This window comes from Heliangelus exortis, chromosome 3, assembly GCF_036169615.1.
Source record: "Heliangelus exortis chromosome 3, bHelExo1.hap1, whole genome shotgun sequence".
Lineage (NCBI taxonomy): Eukaryota > Metazoa > Chordata > Aves > Apodiformes > Trochilidae > Heliangelus > Heliangelus exortis.
The window spans coordinates 49,396,837-49,416,335 of NC_092424.1; the positions used below are offsets into that span (position 1 = coordinate 49,396,837).

The following is a 19,499-nucleotide window of genomic DNA, read 5'->3' on the forward strand; positions in this document are numbered from 1 at the left end:
TTATGATGTCACATGGAATACTGGAATCTGTAGTATCTGCAGGCATTTCAGTGGCTTAACTTTTATTTGTTAATCTTCCAGGAATGGCCTATCAGTGGAGGCAACTGGGGTTTGATCACTCAGAGCTATCCAGAGATAATTATTACAGGGTAAGTGACCTCATTGTGTATTAATAACTTTCTTAGCTGATTAAATAGAAGTGAGACTATTTTGTTCATCTTATAGAAAACAATGTCCTAAGAATGCTTTGAATGATTTAAGAAATTATGTTCACCAGATGAGTCATTTGCATATCTTCTTGAGGCATTAACAAGAAAGTAAAACAAAATGTGGAAGAGAAGGTAGGAACAAAATTGTAGCCCATGCTTTATAGGAATTATTATGTGATGTTGTGATTGTCTGCTTACTGTCAGGATATCCTGGATGAATCTTACATTTTACTATTTTGGAGACTATTTGAGTGTTGTTTTAAAGCACAGAAACTCTACTAAATAGTTTGGTTCAATTCTCAAAGATGAGACAAGTTTTTAATTTCAATAATGAAAACCAAAACCTTAAATTTGATCATTTTGTTTTCAGAGACTGATCCTTCTAATACTACTGTAAGAAGCATAAGATAAATTTAATTTATAACCATGTCAGTAGATCACTGAAAATAAGAGCACTACTGAAGTTTTTTTTTTAATAACATCCAGTTAGCCCCAATGAGATTACTGCCACTTTATAATACATGTTGCAGAGACTTTGAGAGAGACTCCTGAAAAAATGTAGTCATCTGATTCTTCGTTTCAGGGATAAACAAACAAGCTAGGTGACTCATTTACCCTGAAATACAGTATATTTAGGCATCTCCTTTATAAGTGTCATTCTGAATAAAGAATGTCTTTTAAGGAACAGCACATGGTAAGGTTTATCAGACTGCTTATGGAAAATACAGGTAACTGAAAACAGTATTTAAAATTATAAATTAGTAAAGTGAAATTTCAGGAGGGTAGCCTCCAAATGTGGTGTTTTGCTTTTTTTAATCCTTTTCTGTCCAAAGTAATTGAGGCTCATGTTTGTAAAAAAAGAAAATTGTGAAAATCAAGTGTCACTAAGAATACTAATAAAAATAGAATGTTAGCCATATATTTGCTAATCAGTAGCAAAGAGTTCTAACACTCCAACTAACCATTTTACCATCTGATTAATTTTTTTAATATTTCATAGGCATGCTGATGGGTCAATCAAGTTTTGGGATGCCTCAGCAAGTAAGTTTTTTCAGTAGAGCTGTTTTCCGGTGTAGCAGGAGTTTTCCAAGCTTACTGATTTCTTTAATGGAATGTAAATACAGACCAGTCATTCTCATTTCCTGCCTCATGTAAACTTTGATTTAGAATAAAATAACATTATTTCTTGGGTAATTTTTTTCAGTGTTTTTATCACCTCAGTGAAAATGCATTTGTAGTCTAAGGACTGACTAGAATAGAAGAGTCCAAAAATTTTTGAGAAGCACCTTCAGAAACACAATATTGAGCACAGAGGTGTATGGCAGGCAAAGGCATTCCTTTCTATTACAGTTGAATTTCATTAAGTTATTTCTGTCTTTTTAGAGAGGAGAGATGTATGTGTTTATTAAGACATCAGCTCTCCATAAATTACAGTATCTAAAAATGAGAATTGGAACCGTAAATAGTTGTCTGTGCTGATAAAATGATCTAGGCATTTGTGAAGAAAGGCAGTTGAACAGTTAAAACAACAGCAAAAAACCAAAAGCAAACAAACAAACAAAAACCTTTAAAAAGAAACAAACAAAAAAAAAACCAACCAAAAAAAACCCCCAGTTTGCTTTGGTGGAACACTGAGCAGGGCTGAAGAATGATTCTCTCTTACTTTTCAATTTACGGGGTCAATGGCATCTGATGGTCTAGAGAGCTGATAGTGAGAAATGCAGTAGAAATTCAAATTAAATGGACTACACAGAGTTGTTTTAATTAACTTAGTTCTGACTAACTTGGTATTCTTGGTACTTAAAAATCTCTCTCAATTGTTACCAGTTGTCTTTGGAAACTTTGTGGAAGACTGAGATTCCAAAATGCTAAGGCGTGCGTGGGTGTGGAAGGGAACAGATGCAATGTATATGTTTAAAAACTGGGAGGAGGAGTATTTGTAGTGTTAGAGATCTTTAATTTCAGTTTGGGGTGGGGGTGGAACTTGAAAGAGAGGAGGGAAGGGGGACAACAAAACAAACAACTGATTGATTCTGTATGCTTAAACATTCTGTGCAGCATAGGTCTTTGAAAAGAAAATGCTGTTTCTAAAACAGATAAACCTGCTAAGGGAAAATCTGCAAGTATCTCATATCTTGATTTTAAAACATCTAAATCTAATAGCACAGTATTACAAATGAACTAAAGTTTGATACAGGTAAAGCCACTGAAATATATAAAGGGAGAAAGGATGCTATAAATCAAGTTTTTCTGATGTTAGGATTAGAATTTGTAGCAGTGATTTGGATCACTGACTAGAGAATAAGCCTGTGAAGTTGTAAAGAAAATGCAGGATAACGAAAATTTAGAGTTAGAATTACAATTGATGATGATATTGCTAATTCTTGAGTAGTGTCCAGGACAACTTACTTGAATATAGTAGCAATGATTTACACTCAGAAGTAGCATTCTGGGAAAAAAATTGGACATCTAGTGGATTGGAGTGTCAGTGTTGCAAAAAAAAAAAAAAAAAAAATATTACTGGGATAAATGAGTGAAAATAGCTGTAAAAGCAACATAGAGTAATTACTTCATGATTTTAAACTATGGCAAGGCTTCACTAGAGCAGTTCTAGGAAACACAGTCATGAAAAAATGTGGACTGGTAAGAGGACAGCGCTTTTCAATGACCAGATGGGACAAGATAAAAATTGGAGGAACTGAGGCTGTTAAGTCTGAGTGTGCAGATGAAAACTTATGAATTTAAAATACTGTAAGCAGAAGGGAGAGAAGCTTCACTTTTCTCTGCAATAGATAGGCTTAAGTTGTGGATATAGCATGTGTGAAACATGTAACTAGATGCTACTGTTATGAAGAGATCCCTAAGCATAGTTAAGTCTTGAGAAGCTGAGAGGGCTTAGTTTGTAAATGCAGCTTAGTATTTATATCTTAGGAGAAGATGGTTGGTTGCTTGGGTGTTGTTTTTGTTTTGCTTTTCATTATAGTATTTGATCCTGTGTTGAGCGAGTGGTGTGCTTAGACAGATTCAACTCAGATTTTCAGTGTTTCTTCTCTGCCTCTTCTATTCAGTATAGTGACTTTATCTATAAAGATGAGTTTCTAAATAAAAAAAGTTTTAAAAAATAGAGAAAAACATCTATTTTGACCACAACTAATTTTTATCTCTTCTGGTTTGTTCCTAGTAACGCTGCAAGTACTCTATAAGCTAAAAACAGCCAAAGTATTTGAAAAATCACGGAATAAAGATGACAGGCCAAACACAGATATAGTAGATGAAGATCCATATGCTATTCAGATCATCTCATGGTGTCCAGAAAGTAGAATGCTGTGCATAGCTGGAGTTTCTGCACATGTCATTATTTACAGGTTCAGCAAGCAGGAAGTGACAACAGAAGTCATTCCGGTAATTAGTATAACCATTTTTTTTAATTTTGTAGGATCTAGCTGTAAGACTGTTCTAGCAATTTACTTATACTGTTCCATTTTATCAGTGAAATGTTAAATCACACACACACATGCATTTGCCTGAATGTATGAGCTGAAAGCTAGCTTGAATATGTTTCATTATGAAATATTGGGTGTTCTAAGAAAGGCATTAATCATAATGTAGTTCTGATTTTTATATTTTTTATTGCATCTTCTTCCCCTTCAAATAAGTCTCTGTTTCAGGACATGGGGCATATTTATTTTCTTTCTTTTTGGTGATAACTTATGTACAAGTACATTCCCTTCTAAGAGGACATAATTTTTCTAAATGGCTTGAACAAATTATCCCATAGCAAACTATCATTCAATATTAGGAATGCTTTATAAATTTTTTTGAGTCCATGAGTCAGGTTCTGCTTTTTAGATGATGAGAATAAAACAATGGAAATCTTCCTTTACACTGCATTATAATTAATAATACCAGTGTGATAGATCCAGGAAATCTGAAATCAAGAGGAGCATTGTATAAGTTCAGTGCAACATGAGACATTGACCTAAGTCACATGCCTACAGTGCTACAACACTGTGAAGTCCAGCTGTTTGTATGCTTTCAATTCTACTTAGTTATAGCTTTCCTGAGCTACATTAAGCAAGTCATGTTAATAATGAAAATCTGTGTGCACAGAATAATTAAATGAGTTATATATCCGTTATTTAATTTCTTTCCAATATCAAGCAGCAAACTTAAATATTGGGAAATAGGTTAAGTTTTCAAGTTTTAAAGATCTTCAGATATTCAGTGTGTAGTACAACTCTTTCTGAAGACTATACATGTATTTAAGTGCAGTTATCTTTCAAAATATGGAGAAGTCTGGAATGTCACTTTTTATCACTACTGTCTTCAGTTGCACTTCATTTATTTCGTACCTAGATTTTGAAGGGCAGAGTTTACCAGTATTTTTATTATTTGAATTTGCAGATGCTGGAAGTACGCCTGTTGTATGAAATAAATTATATTGAAACTCCAGATGGTGAGCAGGTGCCACCTTTGCCAACTCCAGGCACAGGGTCCAATCCTCAATCCATTGTTCCCCAGTCTCATCCATCTACTAGTAGCAGTTCATCTGATGGACTTCGTGATAATGTTCCATGTTTAAAGTGAGTATATTTTTATATTTTTGAGTGGCAAACATTACCAGGATATCTGAAGAGAGAATATGAACTTCGGTGTTATTACAGAAATGTAGGTGTTGGTGAAAATGTTTCCTTTTTAAAGCAATGTTTTCCAACTCTCTGAAAGCAGAGTTCTCGCTTAAGACATTGATATTGCAATCTTAGTTTCTTTGGAATTCATAAGTTGATATTTTAAAAAATATGCAAATTCTTGCCTTTTTACTGCTGTCTGCTTTAGGAAACTAGGCATAGATGTAAGTATAGTTAGAGATGCTCATGCTTTAGAGTAACACTTTCAATAGAAGCAATATATTTAGTTTGGAATCTTATTTTCCATTGAAATGGATACACAACTTAGTTTTGTCGCTCTCCTCTACTTTAGCCAAGTATGTCTGAAAAGATTTTACCTGGTAATTTTCCAGAGCCTTAGGATTTTAAAGCCAAAACAAATCAATGAAAATAGTTAAAAATACCTCTGTATTTACACAGCTCTTTAAGGGAGCTACTTTGTAGCTTTGGAACAGAAAATAGAATTTAGTAGAAGTCCCATTCTCAAGGTTCTTAATTTTGCGTGGTGTCTCATAGTGCTCACATTGTAGACCTTTGACCTACAAGTGCATTGACCTTACAGAATGTGCATTGAACTTCATATTTAGATATAAATTTAAAATCATAGAATCAGCCAGGATGGAAAGGACCTCTGAGATCATCAAGTCCAACCCTTAATCCACTAACACTGTGGTTAGCAGACCATGGCACTGAGTGCCACATCAGTCTCTTCTTAAAAACCTCCAGGGACGGAGAATCCCACCACCTCCCTGGGCAGCCTATTCCAGCACCTGAAATCTGTATATACCTCTTTGTTTTCTCAAGTTTTAAGTTCCTAACTTGGATTTTAATTCTTTGCATTAGTTCATCCAGGAAATAAGTAAGTCTGATGCAATTATTTTCTCTGGGTGAGAGTTTTTATAAAATTGAAAATACTGGCAAACCAAAATATGCATTAATTAGAATGAGTGGGTAAAATAAAAGGAATTTGAGAACCAGAGAAGCTTGCATTCTATAACTTTTTTTCACCTTGAAAGATGAAAGACCTAATCTTTGCTGCAGGACATTCAGAAGTTTGTTCACCATTACACAAACAAAATTTTTCCAGAATCTTCAATTCCCCCACTCTTAGGTTAATTCTATACAGTTAGTCTTTCATTATAAAAGTTTACCTTGCTTTTTTTTTTTCTTTGTACCATATCAAGAGATTTTTGGTTTGCATTTGTATCAGTACATTGTGCTTTAGTTTCCCTTTTCAGTACACTTCTTTCACATGCACCCCTCATCCCCCTCCATTATCTAAATTGGAGCAAAACTGAACACCTTCATCCATTCAAGTTAATACAGCATCCTAACTCTGTTATGCCTTGTTCTAATGAGGGGAGAAATTAAGTCTTTGTGATTATTGCTCAATAAAGTTTGAGTTAAGTAATGGATCAAAAGGGCCCTTAAAATGAATGGTCAGTTTCAATGTAGCTTGTTTTGTAGTCGCTTTTATGCGTTCATGTTGATTTTTTAAAATTTTTCGAACTCTTTAAAGCCCAGTTTGAGTTTGGGCCTATAAAGAGAAAATGGAAACCACAGTCACAGAAAGATACCATGTTTTGTTTACTTTCCAGAGTTAAAAATTCTCCTCTCAAGCAGTCTCCAGGCTACCAAATTGAGCTAGTTATCCAGCTAGTGTGGGTGAGTGGAGAACCTCCTCAGCAGATAACCAGCTTAGCAGTCAACTCAGCGTATGGGCTGTAAGTATATTCTACACAGTTTTTTCATTATTCTGTATTAGTGGACTAAAATTACCTATTAAAAATTAAGTCTCTGTGTGTATTCCCACAAGCTGCATAGCAACACAACAGAGGCAAGTAGTCTCCTGTGCTTAAAAGATAATTCTTTCTAGGTCATGGCATATCCTGGACATGCTAACATCAGAAACAAATCAAAGTTGCTCTTCCTTACCTGACACTGTAAAGCTAAAAGAAAATGTAGTTTAAGGCTGTGTCAGCTAGGTTGGCAAGTACAGTGGCAGTGATCCTTCTACTGAGTGTCATATGGTTTTATACGAGAATTAAACAACACTGCATTTTAAAAGAGCCATTTATAAATACATATAATTTAGGGTAATTCATAAAAATTAGGAGCTCTTAAAAAGCTGAACAGCAACAAATAAAGCTTCATTAGCATTTGATTAGCACCGTGTTTCCTTCCACTTCTCTTTTTCTAGGGTAGTTTTTGGAAACTGTAATGGTATTGCCATGGTTGATTACCTCCAGAAGACAGTGCTCTTGAATCTAGGCACTATTGAACTGTATGGCTCCAATGATCCGTACCGCAGGGAGCCACGATCTCCCCGAAAAACTCGGCAGCCATCTGGAGGTGAGTAACCCAAAACCTGTTTTAACTGTGTCTGTCTTCTGATCTTACCTTGGCTATAAGTGTATATGCTTTGTATACAAGCATACTTCTCTCCACTGTGTTTTCATCCTTTGTTCTTGATCTGTCCCTAATGCTGGTATTATTGCAGGTTTGTTATTTCATGTTACCTTTGAAACTGTTGCATAGTGGAATCTACTGGTGCCTGATACCATTACTTATTTTTCAGTGTATTGTATATTTTAAGAACAAGCAGATGGGAAAACAGTATCTGTGTGAAGAGATAAAAGTATAAATGCACAATGGATTTGTGCAGTTTACAAGATTTGAAGTTAATAGCACAGCATAAAGTGGAAATATCCTGATGTTTCTGATGAGCATAGTACCCATATCATACTTTTGTATAAACACACTGATGTTTGCAGAATGCCAGTATATCTGCTAGGATCTTCTGGCATCCTAATTTAAAAATGGACTAGAATAGCCTCTGATAAGTTAAAGAGACTCTTATGTACATTATGCTTGAGAGGAAGCCTTTGATTTAAATGAACTAAGTAAAATTTCAAATATACAAACGAGTAAAATAAACCTTTTTGAACAAAGGACTTAAAGGATTTAAAAATATACTGAAGAAGGATTTTCCTTTGCAGCTGAGGAAGAAACTGGCTTTTTCAGTCCAAGTGCCTTGCTTTTTTATTGCCAAAAGCAAAGTGTAGTATTTTTAAATCCTTTCTCCTACTCATTATGTAGTGGATAGTTTTAAGTTAATTTGGAAAATGGCTAAAGAAGAAATGACAAACAATGACACAGATGCCTTAAATAATTCTTTTTAAAGAGGAAATAAGCTGTTAAAAAACATGCTGTAGTGCTGATCACTTTATTTTGAGATCTAGAATTAAGTCCAGGTAAGACCTTTAGGTAATACTTTATTCAAATTGAAATGGACACTCTAAAATGTATTTTAGTATATGATTCATTTGAGAAACATCCAGTTAGCATAGTTAGCTTATTTCAACTGAGGAAACTGTTTTACACAATTCATTTAGAGCAGAATGTAAGCAGTTACTACCTTGTCAAATAAAATATTTTCTTCTACTAAAACTTTATTTAAAAAGACTGCCTTTTAAGAGAGAGAAATAACTTGACTGACTGTGTTAATTCCTCTCAGGAGTAAGGGCTTAAATTCTACTTTCATACATACAGATTATAAATGCCTTTTGGAGTTTAAACATTACTTCATTTTCTTGGCTTTACTATTTTAATGTGTTGGATCTGCATAACTGATCTACAACTGTGTCTCTAAGATGTTCATGAATGAAGTCCTTTTCCCTCATGAATGTAACTGTTACATGAAATCATGGATTTTTTATTTTTTTCTTCTTACATTTTAACACTAACACTCTGCATGGCAAGAACATTTTATAAACCTGGTTATACAATTTATTCTGCTGGCTTTTCTGTCTTAAATGTACTGTTAGTGTCTCCGTCTTTCCTTTTCTCATTGCTTCATAAAGGTATGCTGACTGTGGCTTCTTGCATGTGCGGCCTTTCTAACTTATATTCAGAGTCTGTGAAAAAGCTTCGCACCTCTTATATAAGTAAGTCATCTCATGGCAATAAAATCTTTTTAAACATCTGAATTTTATTTTTCACTTGTTCACCATAAGTATTTTTGTTAGTCCATTAAGTAATTGTTTTACTTTTAGAAACTGATTTTAATACGCCACACATCTGTTCCTTGTTCATGGCATCTTTAAAAGAAACTTGAAGGCAAAAAAAATCAGTCATCATAGTCTCTGTATTTTGTATCTTTATAAATATTATTACAATATATTTATAAAATTATCATATTTTTCATATCAAAATATAAAGAAGATTCTGTCTCAGAAATTACTGATGTTTACAGGCCCAAGATCTTGCCAAACTTAGTATTGTTTTGATATCTGAGGCTAGAAGCCTCACTTGCTTCATCCCCTTTCTGGCAGGCAAAGCTTCAAAACTCTAGGTGAATATTGAAATTTTCAATACTTACAATATTGAAAATTGTGTATCTATTACAAATGAAAATTCACTTCTTCAAAGATGTTGTTCAAAGGGATTAGGAGTTGGAGGTGTTTGTATTTCACAGCTTGTGGCATTTCTAAGCAGTTCAGGCGTCTACGTGAGGGAGGTAGCTCATCAGAACTTTTACTTAAGGGCTTCTCTGACTTCGTCATTCAAAGTATCCTAGAATTTGGACAGAGTAAAGCTGATTTTTTTTAAAGCACAGTTTAAAGCTGTTCCTCTCTCTAGGATGCCAGTTATCTACATCCCTTGGGCAGAGGTAGGTAATCTCATCCCATTTTTAAATGAAGGCAAGTAGAATAAAACTAAGCTAGGGAAAGAATGACCTGAAGTTAAAAATAAAATAAAAACAAAAGACTAGAGGTTGTGGTCCAGTTCTGTTATTTCTGTTACATTTCCTCAGCAAGAAAAAAAAAAATTCAGAAAGGGTAGCCTAATACCACGAAGTTTTCCAGCCTCTGCCAAGGGAGAAAGGGAGATGGGCATAAAGTGCCTCCACCTTAAGATGGTACCAGGGTCTGCAACTGATCTGTTATTGTGAAGGGAAGCAAAAGATGGGCAGAAGCCCCAAAACTGGTTTCTGAAGCCAACAATTATAAACCTGAAGTTACCTATACTATTTAATTTAGGGATAAGTTAAAGTATGTTTTGTGTGAAAGACTTAATTTCTTAACCATGTAGTTAATTATTTTTGTCTCGACCATTGTCCCAAAATCTTGATTAGTTGGAGCTTAGAGTCATCTTAAAAGTTGAAAATAACTTCTAAATTTCTAGTTTAATATTTATCATTATTTGTAGCTATTTCAATGTGTGTGTTGCCCAGACTTCAATAGCATAGATAGTAAAATATCATTGCTGTTTAATTTTCCACAAAGAGAAATTTGGTACATTAAAGAAATATCCTATGCTATATTTATGGAACTGGAACTATGAGAGTTAGTCAAAACACTTCAGCTTGCATTCTCCCTTTCTTGAACACTAATATCTGTATTTATCATCTTAAAAGATGCAAGGAGCTTACGCTGACCTGATTTTGTTTCAAAGGTAGACCTTCATTGAATTATTTAAAACATGTATTTCAATACTGCTGAATATTTTTTTTCTATGAAAGACATTTTCAACTATTGCACAGCTTTAAGAACCTTCAGGGAGTATTAGTACTTAACTTCTAATTCTTTGTAGGAAAAAGGGATTGTGTATTTACTGTGGTTGTTAGAAAAACTGATTAACTGAGTATATGTCCTATTCTCATTTAGCCAACCACAGTGTATTTTTAAAAAAGTCATACTAATCTATGCATTCATTTAAGTAAGTTCTTAGTAATTATGTTAATTCTGTCTCAGACAATATACAATAGAACAGCATATTGCTACTGTACCTTGTATTCCAAGACTGGCAAAATAAAAAATAAAAACATTATTTCAATATATAAAGGAGTAGGAAAACATCATGTGCTGTTACTTAGCCACTACCATAGGTTTTGCTCAAAAACAACAGCAAGGAATGGTCCTTCCTCTTTAAGATCCCTACTGTTCCCTATGTTTCAGCATAAAGTGTTTATCTAATAGCTCATCAGTATTCGCTTACTTATAATTTAGTAAATGGCATGTCCTGAGTCAACCGATTGAATTTTTTTTTTTTTTTAATGCAAGATTTTCCCTTCACTTGTGTTGCAAGAATATGATGTATCTTTCTGTCATCTTATTTTTTTCTACTCAGAAAAGAAATTCAGATTCCCGTCTTAAAGCAGCATCTATTTAGAGACAAGGCTCTCTACACTAGCTAGACTGTAAAATGTCATTTCAGGCTAGCTCAACAGATACAAGCTCCCAGTTGTGATCGTGTTTTGGAATTTATCAGTGATCATACCAGGTATATTACTCACATGTTTGGGGTGGCAATTTATAGTTTGTGAAGCATGCAGTGTATGTGTTCTGTGAAGGCCTTCTCTAGACAGTGTCAAGGATAAAAGCCAGGTCAGCCTTTGCTTGCAAGTCATAAGAGGGGGTGGGGTGGGTGGGGGGAGGGAAGCAACTTTGGCCACACGCCAGTAGGCACAAGGTGTGAGTAAAAGTGATGGAAACTTTACTCAGCGGAGGCTTACACTGTTCAGAAACCTTGGCTTGATATACTCATTACTAGCTATGACAGGAGCCACTACAAAGGAAGCCAATATGGGTACCAAATGATCAAAGAATTGGTATTTTTGACTAAACCCCAGTACTTATGGATAGCTGTTATTTTCTGTACATATGATGAAGTTCACATAGGACACCAGTCTGAACTCTAGCAACTTATTTTTGGTTGGAGTTACAAGATTTTATTTGACCTCTCAACTAGTGCAATACAATGAAATGTTTTATAAATTAGTATTCCTTGGTTCTACAAGAGGCAGTTTAGGATTCTGACAAAATAGAGGCAGTTTTTGTATGCAACATTTAAAAAAAATATTATGCGTCAAAAAGCCTTTTTTGAATGTAATCTACAACGATTTAAGAATTAGGGCTAAAGAAAATACGTGCCTAGAATTCTTCTGGGGTTGGTTATTCTAGTTATTTTCCTTATCCCCTTTCTCTTTGAAATGGATCTAGACATGAACTCTGAATTTTTAGCTCAAACATCAACAAAACCTGACCAGCATCAAGTGTACCTAAGCCAAGTCTGAACTGAATCAGGAAGTTTGGTTGTTGCATTTGGGGAATTTTTTTCAGGTTATTTGTTATTAATTCTAACTTCTGTATCTTCCTTTGAAGCTAGTTCTAACTGTAATTTTTAATTAAGCTGGTTTCCAGTCAAATCATAGTTTCTTCAGAGATATATCTGCCTGAAGCTTATGTGAAAAATGGACAAAAATCTCATTAAACTTACTTTTTACATCAGTGAACTTAGGCTGTAATTCTAGGGTTTCAAATGCAACATTGTAAATTTTGTCTTCAATGACAGTATTTGATTTTTCTATTCATTTGGGAGTTTTTTAAGTTTTTTGCCAGTAAAGTTTAGAGCGATAAGCTACAAGGTCATTAGAAGGTCACTCTCCAGTATCTTTCTGTCATGGTCAGGATGTAATCTGTAGTTCTGAAAAGAAATATCTTGGATCAGTTTGTTTTTCTCTATTGCACATATGGCTTAAGCCTGAAACCAGAGAAGCTGTCTTACTGCCAGTGTACACACTGCTTCTATTAAGGGTTATCTGAGGTTTTAAGACAAACAGAAGTAACGATGGTTACACCAATTTCTTCTCATTGATTATGGACAAACCCTCTTAGTTTATACATTTAACTCAATTCTTCTTATTCCTTGCTCAATTTAATTACTTATACAGTCATGGTTAAAACTACTTTGTCTGTTCTTGTACCTTTTCTCAAATAATAGCAGTGATAGTTTTGCTTAGGTTTCCAAGATTCATGTGCCATAATGATTGTCATAATTTAGAGGGTTAAATCTTATGCATAAAATTAGTATATAGCTTTATGATGAATGTTTTGTGTTGGATCTGTTGACAAGTTATTCATAAAAAGCATATCAAAAATACCATAACCTCCAGACTTCTTGCTAAGAAACTAAGCATGTAGGTATGTAATGTAATTCTTGGCTAAAGACTGTTCCCATCACTGCAAGATTTCTCTTTTAAGTGTGAGAGGTTAAAGTGTTTCTCTGAAGATAAAGAACTAAAATGTTTACGGGAAAGAGGAAATTAAGTTCCTGAGCTGTGTGTTTGGATTTCTACAATTTGACTCTAAAAGGAATGTGATCTAGAAAGGCAGCTGGTTCTGAAAGTGCAGGCTTGCCTTCCCAGCACTCCTGCCATCTAAAACTTCTATTGCTTGGTGGGAAAGCAGAACCTGGATTTTTGAAAAATCTTTTCATGCAACCATCTATTACAAAACATTTAGATTCCTGTGTGTTTAAAACTGCACTGCTTTCAGAGGTCAATCATAGTTCCAGAATATCTACCACAGATATCCCATGGTGCTCATTGATTTACTGATGGATAAATAATTAAATGGATTTTTTATTTCTGTGTAGTGAAAAAGTATAGCTTCTGTCTGGGATTTCACTGTATACCTTAGAACTAAAATCAGTTCTTGGACTGTTGTTTAGTGTAGGCTTAACCAAGCCTTAATGTCAGTTAACAGTTTCACGTCAATCCTAGTAATGGAGTTTTGATGTTCAAGCCGTCTATGGTCGTAGTAATCTTAAAAAATATTAATACATAATTAAACTGTGAATGCAGCATACTTTTAACGTGTTTCACATTGATATACCAGGAAAACTTTTTTGTTGTTTTTAAATTATTAACTTCTGTATTTGGAAATATGAAAGATTTGATAGAGCTATTCCTTTTTTTTTTTTTTGTGTATGTGTGTGTCATCAGTTAACAGGTTTGTACAGATACACTTGTGAATGTGTAGAATGCAGCTGTATAGGCAGGGTTTGCATGTGGAAGCCCTTACTGCCTTAGCCATTACCATTATACCTCTGAAGCTTTTTGTCTATTTCAAATACTTGTCTGCATGCAAAACCTTTTCATTTTAACTAATTCCTTAACTATTGCTGTCAAGTATTTATATGCTTGTATGCATTAGTATCACATCATGACATTTCTGAAGGAAATGGCTGCATTAGCAGCCTTAAAATATCAATAAAGTTAACTTAATCATGGGCAGTGTTGAAAGCAATTTCTTGTCAAAAAGAAAAATACAAAATTCCTTTATACTTCTCGTTAGTGTTATGGCATAATATTTAGAATTCTTATGAGGCAACTTGTATCTTTAGCATCTGCTTGCAGATTTCTAAACTTTATTTTCTTCAGTGGAATGAGAGGAATGAGCTTTTAGTAACATTTTGCAGTTACTCAAATGATCAGATTTCATGATGTAACAATTTAGTGAAATTCCCCATAGAACCTATATTCTGTAGTTGGTACCAATAAGGAGTTTTGCTAGAAAACTTCTTGGCAGTGCAACAGCAAATACAAAGCGTATCACTGTAACAGTGAGAAAGTAATCTGAAAAAAGTTACACATCATACTGCACACATGGTTGTAAACTTCAAGGTCGTCTTTTTTCTAACTTTCTTTTGATATTAGATAAAAAAATGTAACTCCAGGATGTTTTCAAACTAGAAATTAATTTTATACTTAATCAACACTTATAGCTCATAAATTAACTGTTTTGATAAATGCATCCTGCTAAAAATATGGTGGTTTCCACTGCAATCTGATGATGCAGTGTGTTTTGCAAAGAAATAAGTGACTCTACAGTCACTGTGGGTAATATCCTATTGAAAAAGAAACCGAAACAGTAATACCTAAATTCGGTCTCCAGCTTGCTGGGTTTTTTTCTAATAAGGAATGAAGTTCCAAACTACAGCAAGAGAGAGAATAGAATAGCAGCTGTATTTATTATCCACTGTTTTTGTGTTTCAGCGGGTCTTTGTGATATTAATGAAGGCTCAGTGGTGCCAGAAGATCGCTGCAAATCACCCACTTCAGGTAATCATACCTTTCTCTGGTCTTCAGCTTCTTATTAGTCCAAAAGATGGCATGATTTAAGTCAACATTTACTAGTTAAGTAATTATATAAAACCATTTGCTTTCTCACAAACCATTTGAGCTGTCATGATTTTGATTTGCAGCACAACTGCATTTTTAAAATAAGGGTGATTTAAGAGATACAATAGGAATATGTCATAAAGATGAATGAAGAGAGATGTAATCTGAAATATTTATGCTTCAGGAAATGTACTTCACAGTGATAATTTGGAAATGTTGGTAAGAGATGCACAAATTCCTGTAATATTTCATGTGATTATCTAAAATTGGTAATTTCTGTAAAAAGAGCTAATATGCTTTTGTTTTGTCATACATGGTAGATTACTGTTTTTCTTTGGAATCAGAGGTCTTTAGAAACTGGAATTTTTGCAAGATAGGAGATCCCAACTTTACACTCCCTCACTCCCACTTTTCTTTTTTGTTTGTTTGCTTTGGTTGCCATAGCACTACTGTATGTGAATATTTTAACTTAAACTTCAGCAGTGTGTAATACTATTTAGTGTTTTATCCAACAATCGGCTATTTGGAGTTATAGCAATGTAAATACAATATAAATGGTGATGTCAGCTTCAGCATCACCTTAATGCAAGCATTTTTGTGGTGTTTGGAAAGTGCATCTTCCCTATTTCATTTTTAAATATCAAGACCCATGTCTGTAGACAGCTTGTGCAGTGCTATAGTTGCAGTAAACCACTTTCTCTGTCAAGGCTGAGGAGACTGATTTTTGTTAAGGTATTTGAATTCGACCCACTTAAAAATCCAGGCTAAGTCTAGCTTCTGATAGACTGCTATAAAATGCATTCAACAAAAAGATCATGAGTTGTAACCTGTAATCTGTATAATTTTTTCCCCTTGCTCCAGCATTACTCAAATGTCAATCCAAGCCGCTTCAAACTGGTACTGCTAAAACTTTAAATGCTATATAAGTTAAATTAGAGGGATTCTTTCATAAATTGAAGTACTGTAAAACTCAATTCACTGTTCCCTTAAACATTGCAATGAAAGCAAACCCAAAGATGAAAATCAAGATCTAGATGGAGAAATCCTAAATTTAGCAATTTGCCTCCCGTCGTTCTCTGCTGCCTGGATTGTTTTAGGTGAAGTGGGTTAAAAATTAATGTAATTTGGATATTTATTTTTGGATCAAAAAATGAGAACTTAGAATAGATGGATTCGAATGTCCTGAAAGTTAACAGAATTAGGGTGAAATTCCAATGCCTGTAGAGTCATTTGGAGACTATTTTGGAGTTACTTCATGTTAGAATAAAGTCTTGAAGTTAGGGGACCTGAGTGCTTTCTGAAAAGAGTACGTAATGCCATAGGTACACACACAGTACTAAAGAGAAGTAAGTCTAAAGTACCAAAACCAGTGAATGCAAAAAAGGGTGAGGGGGGGAAGTTCCTATTTCATTCCCCAAATAGGATCTTAAAGTATCAAGGTTGGACTGTTCAATGCTTCCCTTGGTTCTGTCCTCTCCTCCCAGCTCTTGGTGAATTCATGCAGGCTTCTCCAGTTTTCCTTGGAGAAGGGTACTTAGTGGGAAGTGCTTCCTGATAAACCAATAATTTGGTGGTGTTTGTCAAGAGAGAAGAGCTTCGGTACCTTAGGTTTGGTGTAAATTTCACATATCTAATGGGCAAGAGCACAAGACTGGAAAGAAGCTTGAAAATTGCATTCTGTTTTCAAAGATGTTAGAGGACGTGTTAGAGAAATGTCAGTATTTGTGAGCTTGAGGAGTAGGAAAAGCCAGATTTAAATTAACTTTTTCCACTCTAAGGGCTCTCTAATTTGGAGGAAAATATTTTTAGTATAAAAATTTGCTTGTTACTAGCTTTAAGATTGGAGGATGGGACTGGCAATTGTTACTTGCTTTACTGTTAAAATTATATCAGTAAAACAGACCAGCCACTCTTAGGGCTGAAGTCTGCATTTGCTTGAGTGATCTAAATCTTCTACCTCTTCCACCTTTCCGTGCCATGGTGAAGAGGGGAAATATGTAAAGGGTGAGAGCCAGGAGGGATGGTGCCAGGCTCTTCTCAGTTATGCCCAATGATAGGACAAGAGGCAACGGATGTAAACTTGAGAATAGGAGGTTCCATGCAAGCATGAGGAAAAATTTTTTTTACTGTGAGGATGATGGAGCACTGGAGCAGGCTGCCCAGGCAGGTTGTGGAGTCTTCTTCTCTGGAGACATCAAAAACCCATCTACATTGACCTATGTGACCTCCTCTAGGTAACCCTGCTCTGGCAGGGGGTTGGACTCAATCTTTTGAGGTCCCTTCCAACCCCTAACTTTCTGTGATTCTGTGAAGAGTAGTGGATGCCAACTTGTGTTAGACTTCCTCCAGTGAGAAGCCTGTGGAAGGGACTACCTGGCTGTGCAAGTTAGAATTGTTTCTTAGAGTTTTAATAACAGAGATCTATAGAAATACTGTGAAAATGCAAGAGAAATAATAGCTATATCTCGTGCTTTTCCCCCAGAAATTAATCAATGATCAGCTTAGGCTCTGGAGACATGTATCTGACCCATAAAACTTCATATATCATTGTGAACTGTCAGGTTCTTGTGTTAATGAGTGTCAAAATCTTTGCATCATTTTTTTACTTCTACGTAATATACAATTATAGTTGGCATTTTCTTAGTTGATTATGTTTTAATTTCAGGACAATGGTAAGCCTCCAGTTGTGGCCAATAGCCAACATTATTTTTTCTGTATTAAGGATTCAGAAAACTCCCAGTGACAGTAGTCACCCTGAGCTGTCTGCAGAATAGTTGAAGCAGTGCCCGCTGCTGCATTGAAAAATAAAAGAAAATTTCCAAGTGTTTGATTTTTAAGGCTGTGTTCTGTGAATCACTAGGTTAATATTTGTGTCTGAAACCATAATTACAACAGCAGCCTAATTATTTAATGTGAACATATTATTCAATGAAGGAAATATTTCTAGCAATAAACTTGCTTCACTGTGCAGCATTGTATTTTGCATTATAATTTTTGTGATTAGTGAATCAGAATTCCTGTCACACCAAAATAATTGGGACTTTTCAGACAGCTAATCTCAAAGCTTGTGTTTTGTACATTGGTTTTGTGACACAGGTGTATGTTTGTATATCCTTTTCATTCTGTCTTCACTTATAGGTTCTGGTTCACCAAACAATTCTGATGATGATCAAAAAATGAATAATTTTATAGAAAAGGGTACAGTATTTTTATTTTCTATAGTTTTACTTTTTCTTCAGTTCATTCTTTGCACTTAGATTGATATATTTTTTTTTATTAAAATATTATTTACAGTGAAGACCAAAAGCAGAATGTTTTCCAAGATGGTAGCCAATGACATAGGTAGGAACTAGAAAAATTCTGCTCTGTTCCTAATCTATCACTAACCCAGCAGCAAAATAAAAAAAATAATAAAAAAAAAATTCAATGCATTAAGTTAATAATTTTTTCATTCTTTATCCTAATTGGTAGTTCTGTGGGCTGCTTCTACACTAAATACATTGGGCACTAATTTAAAAAAAAAAAAAAAAATCAAGGCTATTGGTGGTTTAAATTCTCTGATTTTTCAATTGTACTTCTCTATCTTCTGGATGGGTGAAATTCTACTCCATACTAAGAGTTCAGTCTATGCAGGTCACAACATTATTCTACTACTTTGGCAAAGGTATGCTCTCTTTTTAAGAACGTGGCTCATTTAATTTCCTTGTATGTGTTGCATTCATAGCCATATGGTCAGATTGCCATATGACTATGGCCAAGATGGAAGTGGTATCATGTTTTCCATTAATCAAGTGTAAGAGGGCTTGGTCATATTCATATATATATATATGAATATATATGTATATGGGGAGTATATATATTCATGTATATACTCCCCATTTCTGTTCTAGAACTGTACTTGCTTCTCTGCATCCAACAGTGACACAAAACCCTACAAACAATTTGGTGACAAAATTGCTTTGGAATATGTTGCATGCAGGTAGATTGAACCCTTTTATGATTGTAATGAAAATTAACTCTGCTCCTGACAGCTGGGGCATTATATAAATGAAGGTGAGAGGCTGTATGATTTAATTTAATTTTGGGAAAGGGACTCCTGTTTCCTGAACTGCAATGTGGTTATTTTCATTACAGAATCATTGTGTCAGTGGTTCATTTTGGTTTTGTTTAGTACATTAATATGCTATCTCTTTAGTCAGGTGAAAATGTTGAAACTACTTTGTGTAGTAAAGCTGTTTGCCAAACTGCTATTTCATAGTTTGTGTTGAACCATGAGTTAAGACTAGGGAGAAGGAAATTTCCTGAAGTCTCCCTTTGATTTGCTTTTTGGCAATTCAACTTTTATCCTAAACCATTAATCCCTTTCATTGTAATTCAGTAACTGAAAAAAAGACTCACTCAAAATTCAGAGAGATACATAAATGTATGACAAATTGGTCTCTGGAATTAGTTACAGAATTAGAACCAGCAAGACTGTGCTATTTGCCTCAGTATTATGTTGAGCCCACCTTGCAGTGGTTACAGAAATTATAAGGAAGATGAGTTCTTACACTGTTTAATATAATTCAAGAAAGCAAATGGCAGTCAGTAATATATTGTGTCAATTCATCTGTAATTAAAAAAAAAAAAAAGTATAATTTACAGGAGTACTGATTA

General features: G+C 34.5%; 1 protein-coding gene across 6 annotated transcripts in view; it reads left to right on the top strand.

Moving 5' to 3' along the window:
• STXBP5 (syntaxin binding protein 5) overlaps positions 1–19,499 on the top strand; it is a 102,225-nt gene that overhangs the window by 61,726 nt on the left and 21,000 nt on the right. For 2 of the 6 annotated variants that reach the window (XM_071740519.1, XM_071740520.1), the window contains exons 13-21: positions 82–149; positions 1,210–1,250; positions 3,391–3,611; positions 4,614–4,792; positions 6,475–6,600; positions 7,077–7,228; positions 14,718–14,783; positions 17,982–18,041; positions 18,138–18,185. In XM_071740519.1, the coding sequence (XP_071596620.1) occupies positions 82–149; positions 1,210–1,250; positions 3,391–3,611; positions 4,614–4,792; positions 6,475–6,600; positions 7,077–7,228; positions 14,718–14,783; positions 17,982–18,041; positions 18,138–18,185 (961 nt within the window). The remainder of the gene's footprint in view (positions 1–81; positions 150–1,209; positions 1,251–3,390; positions 3,612–4,613; positions 4,793–6,474; positions 6,601–7,076; positions 7,229–14,717; positions 14,784–17,981; positions 18,042–18,137; positions 18,186–19,499) is intronic. The other 4 variants (XM_071740521.1, XM_071740523.1, XM_071740522.1 and 1 more) reach the window with 2 other exon arrangements.